The sequence below is a fragment of the Trachurus japonicus genome, chromosome 21 (genome assembly GCF_045865225.1).
Source record: "Trachurus japonicus isolate A0001 chromosome 21, Traja_1.0".
Lineage (NCBI taxonomy): Eukaryota > Metazoa > Chordata > Actinopteri > Carangiformes > Carangidae > Trachurus > Trachurus japonicus.
Genome location: NC_140927.1, coordinates 7,473,433 through 7,491,290, shown reverse-complemented (window position 1 = coordinate 7,491,290; position 17,858 = coordinate 7,473,433). Strand labels below are relative to the sequence as shown.

General features: G+C 42.2%; 1 protein-coding gene and 1 non-coding gene across 2 annotated transcripts in view; both read left to right on the top strand.

Annotated features, from left to right (window-relative positions):
• tmeff2a (transmembrane protein with EGF-like and two follistatin-like domains 2a) overlaps positions 1–15,886 on the top strand; it is a 127,466-nt gene extending 111,580 nt beyond the window's left edge. The window contains exons 6-10 of the mRNA XM_085765030.1: positions 2,475–2,623; positions 4,724–4,783; positions 5,335–5,461; positions 12,408–12,566; positions 14,995–15,886. Coding sequence (XP_085621156.1) covers positions 2,475–2,623; positions 4,724–4,783; positions 5,335–5,461; positions 12,408–12,566; positions 14,995–15,091 — 592 coding nt within the window. The 3' untranslated portion in view covers positions 15,092–15,886. The remainder of the gene's footprint in view (positions 1–2,474; positions 2,624–4,723; positions 4,784–5,334; positions 5,462–12,407; positions 12,567–14,994) is intronic.
• Positions 15,887–16,876: 990 nt separating this feature from the next.
• Positions 16,877–16,958, top strand: trnas-aga (transfer RNA serine (anticodon AGA)). Its single transcript has one exon. It is a non-coding gene; the product is annotated as a tRNA-Ser (tRNA).
• The last annotated feature ends 900 nt before the right edge of the window (positions 16,959–17,858 follow it).

The following is a 17,858-nucleotide window of genomic DNA, read 5'->3' as shown; positions in this document are numbered from 1 at the left end:
CTCAGTCATTTCATAAAAGAAACAACAGGCACATAACATAACTATCAGAATCATTTTCACCTGCCAGTAATATTATTTTAATCATTTTATAAATAACTGAAAACAGAGGAAGGGAGCAATTACTGCTTTCACTCACTGTGCACTTTGTGTAATTGACAGGTTATCCATGCTTGTCGAAGAAAGATCTATTTGTGTTTTAGACACAATAATCATTGTAATTAGTCAATGTTTTTATTAGAATTCACTTTAGACTGTAATTAACAATAACTTATATGAGAATATTTGCAAATGTTTTGCTGCTGACTATGAAAGGGGAAAACTTCAGCTTTAGTCAGAGGACAGATATTTTGGTTGGAGGGTTAGATTTGACCATTGGGCCGTGATTTGCCACCACACCACTGCTTTAACCCTCCTGTTGTCCTCCTGGGTCAAGGAAAAAAGGAAGGAAGGAAGGAAGGAAGGAAGGAAGGAAGGAAGGAAGGAAGGACGAAGGGAAAGATGGGAAGAAAGAAGGAAGGGAGAAAGGAAGGAAGGAAAGATAGAAGGAGGGAGGGAAGAGATTGGGTCATAAAGGAAGGAAGAAGTAAGGGCAAAGGGAAGGAAGGAAGGAAAAAAGGATTGTGGAAAGAAGGAAGGGAAAAAGGAAGGAAAGAAAGATGGAGGGAGGGAACAGATTGGGTTGGGTCAGTTTGGCCCAGAAGGGCAACAGGAGGGTTACAACAGTGGAAGTCTCTGCAGCAACAGGTCACTCATCACTGTCGTCCACTCACTTTCAGTGTCGTGCAGGATTTTGGGATGTGGCCCGCCTTTCACGCCACTGCGTGTCCTCCCAGACGCATAACGAAGCATTTCTTCACATCATACTTACTTTGCTGATCCGTCATTACAACAGGAGCCCGAGCGCTGACACGCTTTGCTGCACAGCGTTTCAATCAACATCAATGTCAGCAGTACGAATCATCATGGCTGATTGCAAAAGTGTCTGTGGGTGTGCGTCTGAGCGTATGTGTGTCTCAGTGTGTGTGTGTGTGTGTGTGTGTGTGTGTGTGTGTGTGTGTGTGTGTGTGTGAGAGAGAGCGCGTGGGGGCACACGTTTGCGTTGACGGCTGCCCACGTGGGCGTGCATGCAAATGCAGCTGTGAGACAGCTGAATGGCTGTGCTTTACGGAGAGCGTGGCACCAGGGGAAAATGAAAGGACCAGGAGAATAATGACAGATTTATAATTACAGAATCTGGTGTTCGGTGCTACTCAGCAGCAACTGTCTGGGGAAGGCAATCTGGGTGTAATTTCTGCTGATCAGGCCTGCCGTACACTTTAGGGTCACACTGCACGTACACTAAAAACACGCGCGCACACATACACGTATATATATCCCCATGCATGCAGGTGTACGTGCCTTTCTCTCTCTCTTTCTCTGTCGTTTGGGTAGATGTGGATATGGACGCACAAAAGCACATAATGTCTCAGTGAAATTTCACAGAAAATTGTGATGCGACAGCAAATTGCGCGGTTAATTTGCGAGAGCTAAAAGCATCAAGTAAGCTCCTGATTCAGAGAAATAAATGCATCACAGCCTGGCACAAAAAAAAAAAAAAAAACCCACAGCACAACTATCAGCTTTATGGGGAGGAAGTCACTGATTCGATATACGGGGAAGACAAAACATGAGTCATTTAAAAGGATTACGGGTGTAAGCAGTTATTTGCCAAAGGCGACAAACAACACACTTTGAACTATACTTTCACTCAGTCGTTCAGAAAAGCTGCTCCAACTTAAAGTAATCTTCTGCTGCACAAAGTGAATGCCTTAATTTTTGGCTAATCAGTGATTATCACTCCCTTAGTAAATAAGAAAAAATCAAATTAAAGGTAAGAGAAAAGCTGTTCTGCAATCTGATTTTTGACTATGTGCAAGACACATAGTCGTGTTCTATTGTTAGTATTAGCTGGAAAGTTAGTATTTTCCATTTGTTATCTGGCACAGAGTTTGAATTGAAGAACTTTTAGACAGTGGTTTCTCTTTGTGCTACAATTTATTCCACAACACCAACATGAACAGCTCTGTTATCTACAGTTCTTTCATTATTAATTGCCTCAGACTGCCTTTGTAAAGGGACATCAGTTGTCAATCAAGGCCTCTGTGCAGACTTGTCTTTTTTTTTTGTTGCAAATTTAAATCCATTTGCTATTGTGTCCAAATGAATGTGCAGGATTATTTTGCATGGTCCAACATCCTGACTGAGTACAGGCTGCACACGTTTTTTTTTTTTTTTTGTCCCATTTTTAATCCTTGAATGAATTTGGATGTGTGTCTGTCTCTGGTTGTCAAACACACACATACACACACACACACACACATGTCTCTCTGGAATATTCAGATTTCTGATCAGATTTATTGCAGATCTTGACATCAGTAATAAATAAAATCCTAGCAAGTTTACAAGCCTGTTGTGATTTCTTCTCCTCTCCTCAGGTGTGTGTGCAACATAGACTGTTCCCACATCAGCTTCAACCCGGTGTGTGCCTCAGACGGTCGCTCCTATGACAACCCCTGTCAGGTGAAGGAGGCGTCCTGTCAGAAACAGGAACGCATCGAGGTCAAGTACCTGGGCCACTGCCAAGGTCAGACACTCAGACACACACACACACGCATGTGCTGACTCTAAAAGACACACCAGCACCTTCACACACACAGCGGAGGCTGTCAGTCTGTCCGCTTGAACAGGTGTTCACTTCAAGTTGAAGAGAGGCCATGAGGCTGAATGAGGCAGCGTGCAGAGCTAAATGTAGACGGTGTGATTCTCTATCTGCCTCCAGCTGCAGCTAGAACCACATTTCATAATTAAAGATAGCTTCACTCAATCATATTTTGGAACACCGCTCACAGATAATCCTCCAAACCCCACACAGCCCTCACTCTTATGTGTTTTTGATAATTTAACTGAATAGTAAATCCCCCTTTTTTAGTGTACTATCTGTTATTTGAATGCAGTTTTTTTGTTTGTAATGGTTCCAGGGATAAAGTTGTTTTATTAATCTGTGTGGTTAAATCCCTAAACTGAATCATATTGCTAATCCATGTGGGAGAAGACAAAGGCACAGAAGAATTCTTCATTTTTATTTTTTATTATTTCATGTTATTTGAGGGTTGATCCTCCAGCATCTCAATTCCTCCTTGTTTTGACGGAGTTTTTCTTCAACATCAAAAACAGGTGGAGAGAGAGAGAGAGAGAGAGAGAGAGAGAGAGAGAGAGACTCATCCACAGTCACAGTTTAGGGATTCTGTATAGGTACATTTGAAAGCGTTTGATTGGTTCTGCGTCCACACGGGACAAACGGAGACAATTGATCGAGATGTGAGAACCAAGATGAAAGCTTTCAGAAGTAATGGGGAGTAAAGCAATCAGGGCTAACCAGCTCTTGGAACACAAATAGAAATCTGTATTCCCCCATGTCACCCCCCCTGGGTGAGACCACCCTGATCGATTCCATCATGGTTTCCACACCCTCAGCTTCAGGCAGAGAGAGAAACAAATGTGATAAAACTCATTTGTTTGGAACCCAAGCCAGAATTCAAAGTGATATTTAACCCGTCTGTCATACTGTATATCCCCATGTGTTGCTTGTCATAATACTAGGGAACAGTTGTACATTATATTTTTTCTTTTCTTGAAATAGTTCAGTCTCCTATGATTAGACCATCATCAAACAACTGAAAGTAGGCCTACAGGCAACCTTGCTAAGATTTTTTTTTCCATTTTCTCCTTTACATGTAACCAGAAACAGGTGCATCATCATTAAAGCCCCAGTGTGTAACTTATTTGGCTTTTTATTAGCAAAAATCAAATATGTCTTTCATAAATACGTATTTCACTGAAGTTGAATCACACCCGCATACAAATGAAAGCTTTCTGGTACCTTAGAATGAGTTGTTACAAGTCGTTACAAATACATAAGTGGGCGACGCACCGAACCGAGGCGGCCATGTTGCATCACCATTTTTTACGTTGAGTGGCAGCGTGACCGTAGGTAACCATAGAAACTCACCGGAGCTGTCGGCTCGGCCTGTTAAAACTGTCACCACTGTGTAGTGTGAGGAAAGTTTTGAAGAAAGTATTTTTTCAAGTAAATGTCATTTACACAAGACTCCTGTATCTGACCTCATCGACGTGCTCCTTTGTTTCTCTGCTTTTATTGAGCCATCTAGTGTTTCACAAGCAAATAAAAAAAGAAGTCACATTTCATTCCATTTTCTTGCATCATAAATCCAGGAAATACTTTCACTCCCCCAGTCTCGGGGAATAAATTCACTGACCACTGAAAAAAAAATCCATTGCAATAAACTGATTATGATTGGAGGGAGGTATTGTCTAGCCATTGTAAAAGGAGAATTCAATGTAGCCTCAATAAGGTGAGCGAAAATACATTATTTCCTCCTATTCCTTTTTTTTTTCTCCCTGACTCTGCTCCATTCGACCCTTTGTTCAGTATAATACATTAGAGGAGATGGTCTCTGACTTTTCAAGAGAATGGTTCCCATTTGTATGCATTAACTAGACAGGTACACACACACACACACACACACCACATCAGCCCTTTGTTGCGGCAATAATTTCAATTCAAGTCTCTATGGTGTTTGTTGGAACATGTAACTCCTAATGGAGAAGCTGCACTGACCTGGGATCAGTTTTTAATGTTTTAATGTGTCTTTGTCTTTTCCAGGTGACATCATGAACGGGAACAAAGGCAGTGATGGACACTTTGCACGGACCGACCTCACAGGTGAGTGCATGTGTAATGGGGGCAGATGCCAAAATAATATGCTGCAACTCGGTCTCCTGTTCGTGTGCAACTAAACAGGAAATATATTCTGTTAGTCATCTCTGCCTGGGTTCCGCTTTGGTTTGTTCAAAAGAAGTGCAATGACCAAGGTTTGGTTGGAAAAAGCTATTTGTAAGATTTGCTAATCCTGCAAAGACAACATTGAGCAGAGTTCTTGTCAAGTAATAATCACCTCCTCCTGGCATCAGATCACATTGAGCGGCTGCGAAAATCTGCAAAGAGCCTCTTTAGATTTAAGTATAAACCTTTTGCTTGAAGTCACTGTTCTTTATTAAAGTAGACCACATATTCTTCTTTAACCTTTACCCAGTGCTGTGAGAGTCTAAACATAACTATAATGCAGTTTAATAATGCATCTCTTCCTCCCTCATTAAACGTCTGGGTCTTTGTTGTACAGTGCAGTAATGTATGTGCACTGGGGGCTGCTAGCATATGTGCAGTGTTTATGAATTTTATTATTTTGTCTTGTCTGTGTTTGTGTGTCGACACAGAGGAAAACGAGGACCCGAGGAACGAGCTGGCCCGCGGCCTGTACATCCCCTGTCCAGATCACTATAAAAACTACTGCGTCCATGGAGAGTGTCAGTTCCCCAGTATCCTGGCTGAGCCCTCCTGCAGGTACACACACACACACACACACACACACACAGTGTCACAATATATATGACAATGTGCAATGGGCAGGAATTCATATTTTTGGGGCCTTTTATTTGAAGCTGACAGGCAGGAGAAAATGAGGCAGGAGAAGGGGAATTACAAAGGGCATCCAAGGTTATTAAGCCAGAATCAAACTCCAGACTCTTCAGTCTATACGCATTATGCATTTAAACCACTAGAGCACCCCTTTCTTGACATTATTCAATAGTAAATGTCACAATATTTAAAGTTGGGGTCTGAAACTTCCACTAAAAAGTGAGGTAACCAAACACTTTTTCCTAAATATGGTATAATTCCATCATAATACACTGAGTTGGGACTATTGATTGTAAATCCATAATGAGATGAACAGCTTCTAAATAGCTAGCAATCAATATTGGCTATTATGAGTAACGGTGCAGTGATTCTAATGTAGCAATCAATATTGGCCACAATGTTTTTTTTATATAAAGTTTGTTGATGGTAAATTTAGCAATTGCCAGGTACTGTATGTGCTGCAGGCTATTTATTTCTCAACAGGCGTGTTTGTGTTGGAATTAATGCAAGCCGGTGTGCTCAGACGGACAAGCGCTTGAGGTCCCCCCTGCTGTAGCGGTGGGCCGGTCTGTGTTGACCACTCATATTTGCTCCACTGCTTCAAATTAATCCTGTGTTGGATCTCTCCCCATTTTATGTAGATGTTAGTTTTTATTTCAACAGGCGCTAGTGATCTTGTTTCACCGGTTACATTTCATTTACAGAACCCACACACTGGAGCATTGTCATCTGCCTGCCAGTGATAACACTTGGCTGTAAACATGCCACTATACTGTCAACTTCACCCATGACTGCCTCCTTGAGTGTGTCATCAGCGCGTTCCTGGAAATAATAACGTTTTTTTTTTGTTTTGTTTTTTGTTACAGGAGCAAATACATGAGCTTATTGCTCTGTGTCTGTTGGATGTGTAGTAAGCAGCTACTGTCAAATCAAACATATCAGCTTTTTTTTGTGTGATGTGTAGATAATGGAAAGATAATTGTGTTTACGATTTCTTGTCTCCTGCATGCAAAGGGTACATATTTTATATTTATCCAGAGTTTTATTTGAAGTATTGATCCATCAGAAGATTGTGGTTTGAAGAACTAAAAAACATCTCAGTGTGGTTTTACATCTCCTCTCATAGTAAGTGTCAGCCAGTCAGAGGAGAGGAGGCTCCTCTGACTGTTTTCTAAATGATCCAATAACAAAAGAGCAGATTTCAAGTAGCCTAAACACTCCAAATCAAAGAAAACTACTCCAAAGGTAAAATGAAATGCCTTTCTCTGTGGACTGATCGATATGATACTTTGCCACAGTGTTAATGTAAAACTAAACCTGTGCTATCATCAGAACAGACATGTACATCTACATTAATACAATATGGGACCTTTTACTCTTTCGCAACCTTTGACGAGTTTTCTCGTCATTGCATGCCTGAACGTTGGCGACCTTTGATGAGAAAACTCGTCAAAATTGTTTTTTTGGTTTTTTTTTACAGATTATGATAATAGACGCTCTCGAGTACCTTGTGTGTGAATATGGTAGTCCTCCGATATGTAAAACTGATTTAAACTACAATCAAAACATGATGGTTTTTATAAAATGTGTGATCTTGGTTTTGTCGGAGTAAGGATAGCTTTGGTCGACTTGCATGGCGACCACGGCTTCTAGGAGGACCAGTGTAGCGTGCCATACACATGCAGCTTCGCCTATATATCGCGAAGCCCATCAGTAGCTGGGTTTCCATCCAAGTCGTATCGAATTTAAAAGCGGATTTTGTGAAAATGCGCAAAAAGCAAATGCGAATTTATGACCGTTTCCATTCATTAGTGTTTTGCGATTATTGGGAGAGGAGGAGTGCACCGTGAGATTACGTCATAAGAGAGCGTGAATGTATCCAACAGTTGACACTCAGCTGACACTCAACATCATGGACAATTTACGTAGGCTACTTTCCGGACTATAGACGCACCTGTATAAGCCGCACCAGCTACATTTTAAAAGAAAATACATATAGCCTATAGGCCGCACTTGAATATAAGCCACAGGTTTTCATGTTGTAACATGAGATATTTACACAGAAAGACAGTAGGGAACTGTGAAAGTCCGCTCGCTTTTCCGCTGTTTTGGTTATGCTTCTCTCCTCCATGTGCATCTGTTTACATACGAAGCCGGTGAAAAATCAATAAGTTACATAACGATGTTACGGCGTGTGTTTGTGTAGTCTTAACCGTCATAAACAAAAGATTACGGGTTACGGAGCGCGTTTGTGTCGCGGGGTGCAGAGACGAGAGCTGGGAGACCGGGGCGTCGTTCTCCATTTGTTTGAACGTCGCTGGGTGAAGTCCAGCAGCTTCACCCACAAACTCTGCCTCAATTCGCATAATCTGTTTCCATCACAAAAACTCGCATTTCCTTTATTCGATACGCTGACAAATCCACCCCCTCCAAGCGTATAAACTTTTATGCGCATTTACTGCCTTTATTCGAATTTCTGGCGTTTCCATTCAAGTATTTATTCGCAATTTTTGAAAATGCGAATAAAAAAAGGTGGATGGAAACGCAACTAATATCAGACCTCAGATCAGAGATGAGATTCATGCTTCGTTTACATGGAGTCCAGCCGATGGCAAACTGCAAATGCAGATGGACGGAACAGCAAAAACAAACGAACAGTCCAAGTCGGGCGGGACGGCAATACGGCAAAACGCATCACGATGTTGTTATGGCGAAGTCCATATATACTCATACGTCACATCCGGTTGTGGATACCATCGCAGCAGATGGCAAAATTTTAAATATTTTAACTCCGGACGGTATTGCCATTTGCCGTTGCCGTCTACGGTATTTTTTGCCGGCCTCCCCCAAGTTTTACCATCAGGTGACATCCGGTTTGACATCTGCCAGACTCCATGTGAACGCTGATCTGAGGTCTTGGGGAAGCCACAATATCAGATCTCAGATGATCAGAGACAACAACAGCACCTATCCCTTGCATCAAGATGGTACGGGACTGGGTGAAAAGGTCAGGTTACATCTGACCCATTTGTACAACGTTAGCTCCCCCCAGTGGACTAAGATATATTTATACAAATACTTATTTACCCGAACAAAGCATTTGGGAGACATGTCACACTGCAGAGTACGAGGAAAATGTGTGGATTGCCCCTAACACAAAAGTGCATTTTTCTCTGAAACTAGAGCAGGAACTCAATTTTTGGAGAAACTGGGCTTTCTTCTTTTCCTTCGTGTTTATGAACGAAACGGCAAAGAAACTCGCTGTTTTTTCTAGGAGCGTGTTGGAAATTCACTCTTCAACCACATGAAAACCGTTTGTTTCTAGGCCTTGTACAGAGTTCGCCTGGACATTGATAAAAAGGTCAACAAATAGCTAAAAACATGCGTGAGATCTGATGAGCAATTAATTGAGGTTGAGAAATAGTTACTACAGCTTTAATATCCCCACTTCAGGCCTTGGACTCTAAATCTTCCACACTAATAACAGTTTACAACAACATTGTATTTCACTTGTGTGGGTTTGGTCAGGATTCTTCTTTTTACACACAGACACTGAACCAGTGGCCCAACCAGCACAAATAGGATCCAAGTTGTAATAAATCAATCGTTATCATTGACAGAAGTAGCATAGATACGCACGGAAATGTAATAGACAGAATATGCGAACAGACACACACACACACACACACACTGAGCATCAATCACACAGGTGTTAATGACAGTATCTGCACACAACGGTGTAGATAGATACACCTTCACATAAAAACCTGATATACACTGGGACACAACACAAATGCAAATTCACACAAAGGCACAATGAGGTGCCCACACACACACACACACACACACACAGTGAATGTACACGTGTGCTGCTCAGGTCTGCCATCCTTTACAGCCTGATAGTGCAGCAGCCAGGGGGTCCTGCTATCTCTCTCTCTCTCCCCCCTCTGTCTTTCTCCTTTCTCCCTAACCTCGCTCGTCCTGGCTCGCCCAGCCAGCCGGTCCTCTTGCATACAGAACGTGGCTCAGCGTAGAGGCGGTGTGAAAGGTCTCTGCTGCCCCCTGCTGCTGGGATAGGCATCGAAGGCTGCATGCAAACACAGCCATCTTTTCTTTGAGAGAGTGTGTGTGTCTGTGTGCACATGTGTGGAAACAGAGCACACACCCCAAACACAACAAGGCTGCACTATTCATCGTACACACTGTCAGGTCAAAGAGATAGAGAAGCTGAAGGCGACTGTGTTTGTACAGTGTGTGTGTGTGTGTGTGTGTGTGTGTGTGTGTGTGTGTGTGTGTGTGTGTGTGTGTGTGTGTGTGTGTGCAGGTGTTGGTGGGTAACAACCTCCGCAGAGACAGGAGAAGCAGGTAAAGAAGAGAGGGAGAGAAAGAAGAGGGAGAGATTAAAAGGGGGACCATTTTAGCTTGTCTCTGAGGACAAAGATCATCCATTAGTATCTGTGTGTTTGTGTGTGTGCATGTGTGTGTGTGTGTGTGTGTGTGTGTGTGTGTGCGTGTGTGTGTGTGTGTGTGTGTCTTGTCTACACTAAACCGGCTAAATCTGAAAACATCAGATACGGATGCTTAAAAAACACCATGTAGAGAAGTTGACTGCATCATTAATACAACTACTTTTAGCTAAATCTCTTTTTACTTTCTCATTATACTCATTAGTCCATTATTTATTAGCTAACACAGGAGACATGTTTAATGGTGAGTGCCTAATCTTTAATTTGTGAATGTTCTCGACAAATGAAGTGGTCGCTGTGCAGGAAAACAAAGAGAAGTGTGGATGTGCCCAGACTGTGGTCTCATGCTAACAAACTCTTTTGCGGCATCAAGAAAAAAGCCGGCTCTCACCATGGTAACATATAACAAATTCTGTACGGCTAACCTGCACTGAGCATGGTTAACGTTAGAGGAGGAGATCAAACCTGTGACACATGACTTTGACATGATAAGGAGAAATTGAAACTACACAATGTGTTGTTTTTGTCGTAAAAAAACTGAAAGAAAAAAAAACATTCTGCATGATTAGAAATACAACGCCTCATCAGATCGATAAGCTGTGAAATACTTCTCCCCTCTCCTCCTTTCCTTGTTCTCACTGCAGCCATACACCACTTTATTTATTTGTGCATCACATAGGCTATAATATATTCATCTAAAAAAAACAAAAGAATACTGAAGATATGATAATTCTCACACTTTGGGGATTCGTGTAGTTGTATTTTCTACAGCCCATAATTGTTGTAATCATGTGATTATCTTGTATACATTTCATATGATTGAACTCAGAGACTACTGAGATGAAGCTGCTCCGTGGTTCAAACCCAACACTTCATCACCTCACCAGGGGAGGGTTCAGAGTATTTCCTGGTGGGGGGCACAGGGGATTACAACAGTGAATCTGGGTGGGCCACAAAAGTAACAAAAACAAAGGCTGCCACTGATCGCTCTATTCAATATTTATATTGTACGGTTACACACTGTTCACAATATGTCTTCATCTGGCTTTAATTGGCCGCATTCATTTATAAGTTAGATGCCTATGACCTTTTTATTTTCCACTGTCAGTGTCAAGATGCAAATTATATTCAATCAATAATAACCACTATGTAGCAGAATGAGCAACACAATTATTTCTCACAGTGAACAACAATATCTTATACTCTTACCCAGTAGTTAGAACTCGCTACAAGAACATCTCAGTGTTTTGTGTAACAGTCAGTCAATATATGCAGAAAAAAAGATTTTTCTTTTTTATTAATGATTTATGATGATGATGATTAATGATTTATTTAAATCGATATTGACTGTATCTAGCAAGTCACTGACGTACTGGCGTCCTGCTGAGGAGAATCTCAACGCTGATAGGCTGTCCCGACACAGCTTCACGCCAATATTCCGCCAAAGTTGATTTTTTTTAAATTTGCACTGCACCGTCATTTGCACCGCCAGCACAAATTTGCATGTATTCCTGTCTTTGCATTGACTTTGTATGCAATCTTGTCGTGTGAAAAATTCGCTTTGCGTACGTTGTGAACGCACCGTAAGAGTCTTGATCAGAAGTTTGTGCTTGTAGCTCTGTGCCGTGAACATAGCAGTATTAAAGAGCTTTACACAATAATTGCCATTACCACAAGTCAATGACCATTGGGGGGGCACGCAGTGTGGGTGGGTGCCCCCCTGGTGCCACCACGGAAGCTCTGCCCCTGCACCTTATGGTGAACAGTCACAGATCTTGCAGTCTCTATGGGGTGTCTCTGTAGAGCCAAAAGGTCCCATATTTTACACTTAGTTGAAGTTTTCACTCTATTGACTGTCTCGTGCTTCCTAAGGGTTTTCTCTGAACTTGTTGAATCTGACATTTTGTTCACCAAACACATGGAATCAACTGCAACATGCTCTCATGTCGGCTCAACAAGCGTCAACACATGTCGCCACGCAGCATCCGCTCAATGTTTCATTATGATTCCAGCTTGAGCGTGTACAACGGGCCACAATGTAGAGAACATTAGGCATTTCAGCTGCTTACTGTCAACATCCTCGTGCTATCTCTCCCCTGCCTCAGTCGGCCGGCGCCAGCCTCATCAGTCATGTTCATCTCGACAGTCGCAGCAGAGCCCGGTCACCGCCGCTCTGTCTCACAAACGCATTGTTCCACCACAAAGTCTTTATCAAACAGGTTCTGACGTTTCAATTAGAAACACAAAAATAATTAACCTGTCTCTCATGCAAAGGAATGACTTGTGTTCTTCTGCTTTCTCCTCCTTCACTCGGTGTGTGTGTGTGTGTGTGTGTGTGTGTGTGTGTGTGTGTGTGTGTGTGTGTGTGTGTGTGTGTGTCTTTGTCTGTGTGTGTGTGATCTCAGCTGTCACTCGGGTTTTAGGGGCACCCAGTGTGACATCAAGGAGTACAACGTGCTCTATGTGGTGCCAGGATCTGGCAAACTGCACTACGTCCTCATCGCCTCTATCATCGGAGCACTCCAGGTGGTCATCATCTGTGTGGTGGTGCTCTGCATTACCAGGTGAGTCATGCCCTAACTCACTCACTCACACACACACACACACACACACACACACACTTTGAACACAGCTTCCTAATGAGCCTGGGAGCTGTATTTTCCATGATGTGTGTATCGGGGAGGCGCATTGGGAGGCTGTGGCGCTCCGTAAGCCTGGAGGAAACAACTGAAAGGTCACCTTGCCTAGAGAGGAAGTTCTGTCACCTTCCCTCTGGACACACACACACACACAAATCTAAAAACATGCACAGCGTGCCTATGAGAACAGATGCACAAAGATACCTGTGTGTGGGAAGCCAGGCATTTTGTATTCACAGTAAAAAGCACACACACACATGCAGTTATGCCCTGCACCTCGTCTGCCTCCAGCTGACCTAAGCAATTTATGACATTTAATAAAAGATTTTAAGAGTTTTGGCCGAGACAAAACTGCTCCTCTGAGCAAAGGGAGGAGGAGGAGGAGGAGGAGGAGGAGGAGGAGGAGGAGGAGGAGGAGGAGGAGGAGGAGGAGGAGGAGGAGGGGCGAAATGAGAGAGCGATGGAGCAGGATGAGAAGGCCAGGAGTGAAGATAAAGAAGGAAGGAGGAAATTATATTATACACTCAGCCTTAGAAAAAGTCCACAATACAGCACATGGCTCTGACTCCACCAGTACTGAATAAATGAATGTGTAAAGGAATGAATGAGTCCACACAGACATGTATTTCATTGTCTGGTGACTGACTCAGGCCGAGGGTCCTATCTCTGTCGAAGCGACTGAGCTTTGTTTTGTGAGTTTTATGTGGTTTCCTCTTATTATGAAGACTTGCCATTCGCTTAAAGGACAAACAGGTGGGAGCGGAAAAGGTCATCTTCCTTCTCCTGTATGACGTTATGTCACATCTCGGGGGGGAAAAGGTCTGCTCCAAAGGGTATCACTGTGAGATGTCTTCTTACAGCTGCATTATCCTATACTTTCATCACTGTCAACAAGTCGGATACAAAGAACCAAACCAACAAGCATTTGTTTAGTTTTTTACACAAAAGGCAAATTACATTGATGATTTATTTATTTATTTTTGTAAAAAAGAAGAAAAGAAATCTCTCATCTCATGCAGAAAACTGTGCCTCTGTTCAAATGTTATGTAATATCCTAAAGTACAACAAAATTAAAGTAGAGCTGTGGCATTTGAAAGAGCCTGAGCACACACTCCAATGCTAATGTGTTTTTTTTTTATATATAAATGCTGCTTTTGCATTTTGGGTCCAAACACATCTTTGGTGACTGCTGCCAAGGAGATGTAAACTTCACCTGTCCATAGTAATGACTAAATCACTGCATCTGCATCAACACTGCACAGTGGAACGGAGCAGCAGCAGCAGTTAGCGTTGCCGTGGTGTCTAGCCGACATGCAGTTTCTCATGCATTTCCCCTTGGCTGCTTTTCAAACTGTGGAAATTTCAGGCCGAAGCTCTTTGTCTTAATCTTTAGATTCCGTCATTTGCCTGCAGTGTTTTACATGTAGAAGAGTGTGCAAAAACACTTTAAATGGAGCAAAAGGTCAACTTATTGTCGTATTGCTGCAGGGCTGTATTAAAATGTGTCACACCCTCAGTCCAAATTCGAATTGTAAGTCACCAGCAAGCTGTTTCCGGGTTTTGCAAGTTTTTCCAAGGGTTACAAGGGTTTTAGTGCTTAAACCATCATCCATCCATGCTATAGCCTACCACGTTAGCTCAGGGAATTACAGTCTACTTTCACTGAAAACCAGCTAAATCAGCTAAGCTGTTGTTACTTCCTACCTTTGAGGAGGTCTGTCTATTCATCCATCATTTATATTCCTTTAGTCTTTAAGGGTCCCTACTGTATATATATATATATATATATATATGAAAAAAAAAATCTGAGGGGTTTGTGCATAAAAGTGTTATGAATGAATTATGAATAGCGTCATGAGGAGCCCATGGCAGACTATGGAATGACTTTATTTGCATCTTTTCTCTACATTTCATTCACTTCCCTCCTTCCAGCTCCATCACTGGCTGTGTCAGTGTGTGCTTGTTGTTGTTAGTTTGCTGGATAATAAATTGGAGCTCTCAATGGGCCTACAGTCCCTCTGTTATAAGCTTTTTTCTCTCACTCGCTCTATTTTTTGCATTTGCATGAGGAAATGAATGAAAATTGCTTTAAAATGTTGTTTATCTGCAATTTATCAATACATTTTTTTGTAGATTTAAAGGATTTGCATCTCCATTCTCCTTGGCTTCAGTCTTTTCATGATAGTTAAAACCTAAAAGGGAAAAAAAAGGAAAACCTAAAATGCTAGCTGTAATGTTTGAATAATGATTTCAGGTCCATCAAATAACAGAATTACACCAGAATGAGGTTTCATAGTTTCAGATTCTGATAACTGCCTAACTAACCACTGCCTTACCTTCTTCTTCTATACAGGAAGTGCCCAAGGACCAACAGGATCAACCGGCAGAAGCAGAACAATGTCCACTTCAGTTCAGAGAACACCATGCGCGCCTCCACTCGACTCATCTGAGCCCTGGCACACCGGACAGAGTCCCCCTCCTCCACTTTACGGAGAGCTGCGGCGTTTGATGTCCCCCCCCCCCCCCATGTAGGCCAACTCCCCCCGAAAAATTAGGATCTGCTTCCCCTCACCCCTCGCCCTCTCTCTCCCAATGTGAACTTTAAGAATGCCCAGGGAGGACAGTGGTGGCACAGCAAAGACAGAACTGGAACAACACCCAGTCAGGAATGAGACTCACATCGTGGGGTAACGTTTTCATCTGTTGCCACCCTCGCCGACCCCCCCTCCAGTTACAGATGTGTGTACCCGCAGCACCTTGTCACTTCCGCCCAGGGTTTTTCTGAAAAAGACTGAACCATGAGGTGTTTGGGGGCATTTGAGGATACTGAATGTGAGTGAGTGTGTGAGTGTGTGTGTGTGTGTGTGCGTGCGTGTGTGAGAGTGTGTATTAGATGTGTGAGCTTTGGTAGAGGCGAGGTAGCCAATGTCTGTTGTTTGTAGATGAGGGGGTTTAAGCAAATCGGGGTAGTGCAAAGCAGGGTAATGGGCTTTAAATGAGGTGTGTGTTGTTGGGTCTGGGAGGGGGGTGGGGCGGGTTTCGGGGCTACACGTGATGCCTTGCACCTTGTGTTATAGGAGACCTTTGACAGAGGGCACAATGTTATTATAGAGCTCTCTGTTCGGTTGTGACGATGACGTCAGCTACTGTATCTTGGGTTCTATTTCCAATAGTTATTACTACGTTGTCTTGATGGGGTCATTTTTCTGTAAATGTAAATAAATAATTTATATCACGAAATGTAACATGCCGTGTCTGTCTCTGGTTATTATGATCACATTCATGTTGCTCCCTAAGATATATTAAACTTTACAGTAGATACATAGATCAAAGTGATTTTACATCGACCAGTTACTATGGTAATCTGTTGCTCTTACATCACACTTATTGATAATCATCTAATAATATATAGCCAATAATTTGTCATGACTATTTGAATAAATTTGATACTTTAACACTGAATTTCTCAATTTTAAGTGTGTTTTCAGTCCAATGGGTTTATTTTTAATATAAAAGATTATGTTTACAGGGTGTTTCTGCATGGATGTCTAATACATCTATGATCTGAATACTCCTACCACTGTGCCATTATATACCAAAGATGTTATATAGCCTATGCATTTCAAATCTTTCTACGGTGGCCCTGAGAGCTCAGCACACTGCAGCTTAACAAAGGATTTGCATATGTTATGATATTTTGCAGCAAACATGTTGTCAAAAGGATGAGGATCATAGAAAGTTTACTTTAAAAAATTAGGATGTTTTCTGAATTTGGTGTGAATTGTGCTTATGCATAGCTAATGGCCTCAGGGCCACCATATTTTTCTACAGTTTCTCTGACACACGGTGAGGCTTCAAGCCTACCATACAGTCAAAATAAAGAAACTGTTAACATACACCAAACTGTAGGCTACAACTCCGAGGCTACATCTAGGTTGTCCTTCCTTGATGTTTTTTTAATGTGCTTGTAGCCTCTGTATTTGTAACCAACTGTGAAGGCGGTGGCTTATGTGGTGAAGTCAAATGAACATTCAGAGGCAGCTGTTTCCATCTCTGTCCACAAGATGGCGCTTCATTCACCATGGGCCTGAGCGGAGCCAGTGGTCGGTGTGAGGGCTCCGGCTCCGGCTCCAGGTAGGGACAGCGTGTAAACGGCTTAATCCAGTGCAGGAATGTTGATCGAATCATATTAATGATTGATCTTTCTAATCTGCAGTAAAGTGTATACATTTTATGTTGTCGTGGCCGAGTGGTTAAGGCGATGGACTAGAAATCCATTGGGGTCTCCCCGCGCAGGTTCGAATCCTGCCGACAACGTTCCAGTTTTTTTTTTTTTTCATGACAGCCTCGCCGTGCTCCTCCAGAGAAGAAGCGTAATAAAGGTGTAGTAACGGCAAACGGACAAAATCACAATATTAACAGTTAATTCAACAATGTACGCCTGTAAACTTACTCTGTTCCTCCACAAGACAACACAACTTTCTCGTTTTGTTCAGTTGTGTTTGTTTTGTGACGTGACTCATCCAGCCTGTCATACCGTGGGTCTTCTGAGAAAAAAACCCCTCTGTAGTGTTCCTGTTCTGAACATTTCTGAACTTTGCTCAGTAGCTTCTATAGTTGGATACTTTTTAAGCAACGCATACCTTTGTTGAGTATTTGCATTATGTAATAGTAATTACAACATAATTATAGCAAACATTTTTTCTGCTACTGCCGACATATCCAATCACATATCTATTGCTTAAGCAGGTACTACAAAGCACAAAAGGGATTTCATTCTTTTGAAAAGACAGTTATTGGAAATGCTAGAGACTCTTCCAATTAGCTACGTAAAAGATCATAGTCAATATGAAGCTCTGAGCTGAAATTGTGCTCAGTCACCCCTGGGTCATTCAGGCAAAATGTTCCCAGCCTGTCTTTTAATAGGCCGGTTAGTGATCACTTTTTCTTTTATCTGTTGGTTTCAGTCTCTCAAAGTTAAGCAGAAAAATGCTCTGAATGAGGTGGTAAATGTCTGTAGCAAAATAACAGGTAGGCTTGCTTAGGCCTACTGTTCAGTGTCCTGTCAGACTGTTCTCATCCTCTTCAACAGTATTTCAAATTTCTTCCATCCGGTATATTACTCAGACTGCCATTAGTAAAAACCAACATAGGCTAAACACTCCTTTCTACCTTCTGCCATTTCTTTATTAAATTCCAGGAGGGAAAGGCAGCCTA